The 6,143-nt window shown below is 56.2% G+C and overlaps 1 protein-coding gene across 1 annotated transcript in view; it reads left to right on the top strand.

Moving 5' to 3' along the window:
• The window catches only part of PHF2 (PHD finger protein 2), a 92,897-nt gene extending 90,855 nt beyond the window's left edge, over positions 1 to 2,042 (top strand). Inside the window, exons 21-23 of the mRNA XM_007468158.1 lie at positions 161 to 270; positions 873 to 1,278; positions 1,954 to 2,042. Coding sequence (XP_007468220.1) covers positions 161 to 270; positions 873 to 1,278; positions 1,954 to 2,042 — 605 coding nt within the window. The remainder of the gene's footprint in view (positions 1 to 160; positions 271 to 872; positions 1,279 to 1,953) is intronic.
• Positions 2,043 to 6,143: the final 4,101 nt, after the last annotated feature.

Genomic DNA, 6,143 nt, shown 5'->3' with positions numbered 1-6,143 from the left:
GGAAACCAGCCCCACACCAGGTTGGGGCCCATGCTGACACTCCCCGAGTTGTGACTTGTCCCTGGGATTTGGGGACAGACTGGGGCAGGGCCGGGGGATCCCAGGAGGGCGCACAGGCAGTGGGTGGCTGCTCGAGGCAGGCTGACCTTCTCTCCCGCAGCGAGGGTCGGCCCGTCGGTGCCAAGGCAGGACAGGCCTGTGCGCGAGGGGACCAGAGTGGCCTCCATTGAGACCGGGCTGGCAGCTGCTGCAGCCAAACTGTCCCAGCAGGTGAGGAGGGGGCCCCCTCCTGGGCTCAGGCTCCCCAGATGCCTCTGCTCCCCCCACCCTCATGTACGGAGACCACCCAGTCTGGGGCTGTCACAGCCTTGGGGACGTTTGAGTATTGCCAACCCCGGTTCCTCCTGGCTCCCAAGTCCCTGCTAGAGGGAAGCAGAGAAGCTGGGAACTGGTGGCAGGAGTCTCATGGCAGCTCAGAGTGGGGTGGTGGGGAATGGAGGGGGTTAGGGTGACGGGAGCGGGGGCCCATACTACATGTCACCAATAGGTAAACTCAGATTGAGCCTGTCCACTACAGCTGAGTGCTGGTGCCACATCCCGCACGTCCCTGTGTCCAGGACGGCCCACCTCACAGAGGGGGTCCTGGTGGTCTCTCCACAGGCCCCAATACTGCTCTGCAGAGCTCGGGGTGGCTGGAGGTGGGGCTCGGGCGTGGTCCAGCCCTTTCTGCTCCTGCAGTGCTGGCTCGCTCAGCTCCATGGGAGAAGCCTTGTGCACAGCAGACCAGGCTGCTCCCAGGCTGCAGGCTGCTTCTCAGTGTCCAAAGCCTGGCCAGCCCTGTGGGGTGACACACCTTCATGTTTTGTTCAAAGGAGGAGCAGAAAAGCAAAAAGAAAAAGAACACCAAAAGGAAGCTGGCTCCCAACACCATCTCCCCTTCCGCCTCTGCCTCTGCCAGCACCACCTCGGCCTCCACCACCTCGGCCTCCACCACCTCGGCCTCCACCACCTCGGCCTCTACCACCTCGGCCTCTACCACCCCTGCCTCCACCACCCCGGCCTCCACCAGCACGGCCAGCAGTCAGGCCTCACAGGAGGGCAGCTCACCTGAGCCCCCACCAGAGTCCCACAGCAGCAGCCTGGTTGACCACGAGTACACAGCAGCCGGCGCCTTTGCTGGGGCCCAAGCCGGCCGTGCCTCTCAGCCCATGGCCCCTGGGGTCTTCCTCACCACAAGGAGGCCCTCCTCGTCATCCCCCAACAACACCGCTGCCAAAGGTACCTTGCCTGCCGACCCTGAGTCACCTAGACTTGCAGACTGTCCCTGTGGATGACCACAGGTCTCCTTTGTCCCTGCAGTCATGTGGGTGTATGGCCAGGCACTCAGTCAGTATGTGAAACAAATGGTCCCTTTCAAGACCAAGAGCTCTGGTTACTCACCAGGGGGGTTCTGGTTACCTTGGAGTTAGGTCTGGCCCTTCAGACTCCCAGGGCCTCGGCTTTGGGGGCTGGCTTGAAGTCAGAGTGTGGTTGGTGGTTTGCCGAGGATTCACTGGGAGGAGCCTAAGGTGACCCAGGCTCCTCTGTGTGAATTAGGGGTGGGACGGCTGGCTGGGTCTCGTGGCATCCCCACTGTCACCCCCCAGACCCCCTGCACCATGGGCGTGAGGCCCAGCCAGCCATGGACATGGGGAGTGAGGCTCTAAGTGGCCCTAATGCCATCCCTGGCCTGTCCCTACCCTACTCACCATGGCCCAACCCCTTGTCGACATAGCCTCTGAGTGGGGCGCTTTGTTGACAATTGGTGGTTTTGGAGGGATGCAGAACTCCCTGGACCTGGGAATTGCAGGCCCATTTTACAGACAGGGTGGGGGCTCAGGAGGGTTACAGACCCCCATCCCACATGCTGCTCCTGTCACTCATCTGTCTTTTTTGTGTCTCTGCCTCCCCCAGGAAAGCGTACAAAAAAGGGCATGGCCACTGCCAAACAGAGGCTTGGGAAAATTTTGAAAATTCATCGGAATGGAAAACTGCTCCTTTAAAGTTTGGAAAGCCAGGATCCTTCTGCTCCGCTCAGGACCCTTGGAGCCCTGCTAAAACATCAGCCCCCAAGAGGGTGGCCTTGCTGCCTCACCCCAGGGAGGGCCTGGCCTCTTCCCGGCAACCATCCCCCTCACATGAGCATCTGTTGCTTCAGCGGGCGGAGCTCGCCAATACGGACAGACGTCCTTTCTCAAGTTGCTTAGAGTGACCAGTTCCCGAAACGTGGCCCTGCCAGTTTGAGGACCATTCCAGTTTCAGGACAGCCTCCAGGCATCCCCGAGCATGGGTGTGATTGCAGGGCCTTTGCAGCTCTGCTGGGAGCATGAGTCCTTCAAGGAAGGAGGAGTGAGCCAGTGCTCACCAGGCCCAGAGTCTGAGCTGGCCACAGGCTGGTAGCCTCCAGAGGCTTTAAAAAAGGCAAAGAACACTAGAGAGGAAGAGGAGGAGAGAGCGGGGTGTGTATGTGCCCCCCTTCTCTTCCCAAGTGATTCTCAGACAAGTCCAGAGACTGTTGGGCCCAGCCAGGAGAGGAGCCTCTGTGCTCCCCGGCTGGTGGGTGGTGGGCCGGATGGTGGGTGTTGCACCCTGAATGCCTGGGGCATTTCTCAGGGCTGGCTGGGGCCATCAGCAGGGTCAGTGTGTCAGTGTTGGGGGGGAAGCCATCATGGGGTCCCCAGGGAAGGGTTCAGGCCCAGACACAGTGTGCGGCCCAGGGGGCCCAGGCTAAGCCACATGGGTGGGCCCCGTCCAGCCTGACCATCTATACTCCGAGAAGCACTTCCCAGCCAAGGCACCCCGCCATATGCCTGGTGGGGCAGATGGTGGCCCGGTGGCCCGAGGACTTGGGGGCCAGGCACTTCTGTCTTGTCACCTGTTAACGTTTGGTGTCGAGTGCATGGGTGGCTCCTGGACCACGTGTCTGCCCATCGACACGGAGGGGCTGGATTTGTTTCTCAGGCAATCCTGTATTTTAATTTTAGATGTATTTCCTGAAGCATATTTTTCATAGAATGTAGCATGTAAATAGCTTTTTAAATAACTTCTTTTTTATAAGAGTAAAAGTATCTTTAGGAATTTCTTTCTATAGAGTCCTTCATTAACATTTATACGAGTTTTTTGCCGAGTATGATGAACAGTTGGGTTTCCGATGCTTTTCCTTTTCCTTCTTTCTTTGTATTATTATGGTTATTATTATTATTTTTTCTTTTAGGAACTAAGGTATTGCCTGAAAAACAAGTGTTGTCTTTGCAGCCTTATATCTGTCTTTACAGAAGCAAACAGTACACAAAAGATCTATTTCAGACACATTTGAAGAGGAATCTTCAACTTGGATACCAGCTCTTTCTTTCCTTCTTGTTGATGAAGGGGGTGGGGGTACAGTTATTTTACTAGCACCTTGTGAAGTGTTTCTGTGTTTTGTGATGCTGTAATTTATTAATGTTTGTAGCTTTTTATATTTGTACATTTCTTATGAGCTTTGTTTATATGCCCATCCCTGGGTGTTCTGTCCATGAGGAGAGGCAGCTTTGTGTGGGCCTTGCCACCCTTGCTCATCCTGTTTGGGGGATGCAGCCCCGGGACCCAGAGGCTGGGAGGGGTGAGCCTCATGGGGCCCTGACTATTCCGACCCGGCGTTTTGAAGGTTTCCTTTCCTGTCCTTGTTGAACATTTATATAATCTAACCTGGCCATCAAGCTGTTCTCTCTCTTCCTCTCTCTCTCTCTCTCTCTTTTATTTTTTTAATTTTATTATTATTATTTTGGCAACATGTACATTTCTAACAAAGTTTATTGTGGCTATTAAAGTGTTTTATTTCCCAATTCATATTACTCTTGTATCGAGTCCATGAGGTCTAAGGTAACTTAGATCAAAGTTTTAAAAGAGTAAAAATATTTCAGGTTTTGTACAGAACCATGTCTGTGTCATTTCTGCCTTGTTCACTGTCATCCACTCTGGTGGTGAGGACGGTGGGGATCCTCAACGTTGGGGAGAGGAGCGGGCCAGTGAGTGGGCTGAGTGTGAGGGTGGGCAGTCAGGCCAGGCCCCCTACCCAGGCCCAGCCCTGGCTGCCAACTTTCCCTTTGGAAAGCCTTTGGATTGCCCACAGGGCATATGTACTGCCCTGCACCCCAAAGCTGCAGCACCCTGAGCCAGCCTGCAGGAGCAGGCAGAAGAGACCCTTGGTCAGAGTGGGCAGCCCTTGAGACTCTGACAGTACCAGCCCCAGCCCCTAGCATCCTCAGGAGCCTCTAGTACCTTCTTAGTGTTCACAGGTGTGCAATTTAGTTGAGTCTGGTGAGAGGCACCCGAGAACACGTGTAGGATTTCAGTCTAAAGCTGATGTTAGGGACTTCCGTGATGGCGCAGTGGTTAAGAATCCACCTGCCAATGCAGGGGACATGGTTTTGATCCCTGGTCCAGGAAGATCCCACATGCCGTGGAGCAACTAAGCCCGTGCGCCACAACTACTGAGTCTGCGCTCTAGAGCCTGCGAGCCACAGCTACTGAGCCTGCGTGCCACAGCTACTGAAGCCTGCATGCCCTAGAGCCCATGCGCTGCACTACTGAAGCCCGAACGCCTAGAGCCCGTGCTCCGCGACAAGAGAAACGACCCAATGAGAAACCCACGAACCGCAACGAAGAATAGACCCCGCTCGCCACAACTAGAGAAAGCCCACACGCAGCAACGAAGACCCAATGCAGCCCCCCCCCAAAAAGCTGATGTTATTCACAACAAATGAACAAAAGCAGACCCCTGCCCCCCCCACACACACACACATACACAGATGAACAGTGTAGGGCACAGTGAGGATCGAGGATTAGGGAGAAAGAATGACCAACTGGCCAAAGGGGACTGCCACAGAGGAGACCCTAGGCACACGCTGGGGCTGCCCCAGCTGCCAGGCATTTCAGACATTGCTGGGCCCTGATATGCAGTGTTCAGCCAAGGCAGCTCCACAGGCTGAATTTGCTCCGCTGGACCCCGCAAGAGGGGCCTTTGCAAACCCCATGGTTGGGCATTCACCCTTCCTGGCAGCTGTCCTGTCCCTGCCCAGATCCAGCCAGATCCTGCCCTGTGGCTTCCCCAGGGGTCCGCAACCCCTCACCCCACAGCCGCTGGGGGACCGTGCCAAGCCCTGGGCTATTCTGTACAGCCCACCCTCCTGAGGCCTGGCTCTGGCTGCCCAGCCTCTGAGCTGGAGTCCTTGAGGCTGAGCTATCTGGGTGCTCCTTGGGTCTTCCCACCCCAGCATGGCTGTAGGGACTGGGTCTTCAGAGGGCCATCTGGGACCTGGGGCCCTAGGCTTGGGAAGGACCTCCCAGAAGGTACCCAGAGTCTCTTCCCTGGCCCTAGGCCCTATCCTGGGCTGCACCCACACCATCCTGGTGCAGCATGGCCTGGTCGTGCCCTGGGCCATCACTGTGGCCCCAGCTGCCCTTGTGTTCGGGAATGTCTGTAGGTGGACCAGAGGCATGCATTTCTGGGTGTGCCTGCAGCAGGGGCAGCAAGGGGCCTGTGTCGCTCTGTGCTTGGTGCTGGCTGTGGCCCTTCCAGGGTCTTCTCCCCATCTCCATGCAGGGCCAACAGCCCTGTGACAGTGAACTGGGAGGGGAGGGGCTGAGCAAGCTCCCTGCGCAGCCCCACGGACCCAGCCCCTCATTTGACAGGTAGATAAACTGAGACCCACACTGAAGCCCTCCATGGATGAGACTTGAGTGCTCCAGGCTTGTCCCTTGCTCACCATAATTTCTCAGCCTCCTGGTGACAGGTGTAAGTGGAACACCACCATCGTGTTGAGGCAGCTCCTGGGGGTTGCAGGATGCCAGCAGCAGGGTCCTGGAGAGCCACCTGACCGGCAACAAACTTCGCAAGAGGAAATATGAAGGGTTGCATGTTAGGCCTTTGAGATGTTGGGAGCTGTCTTTTTTACTGCAGGCTGCCTAGTTCTGTCCGACTGAGACTCACATGTGGCTGTGTCCTGTGTACTGAACATGGCATAAATAAACAAATTGCCCCTTAAGTCGGTTTCCAAATTTTTAGCTGAATTTTACAGTCATTTCCCGAGCACCTATTGTGTTCCAGGCTCGGTGTTGAGAAC

Source organism: Lipotes vexillifer, unplaced genomic scaffold (assembly GCF_000442215.2).
Source record: "Lipotes vexillifer unplaced genomic scaffold, Lipotes_vexillifer_v1.1 scaffold466, whole genome shotgun sequence".
Taxonomy (NCBI): domain Eukaryota; kingdom Metazoa; phylum Chordata; class Mammalia; order Artiodactyla; family Lipotidae; genus Lipotes; species Lipotes vexillifer.
This window is presented reverse-complemented; position numbering and strand designations above follow the sequence as displayed.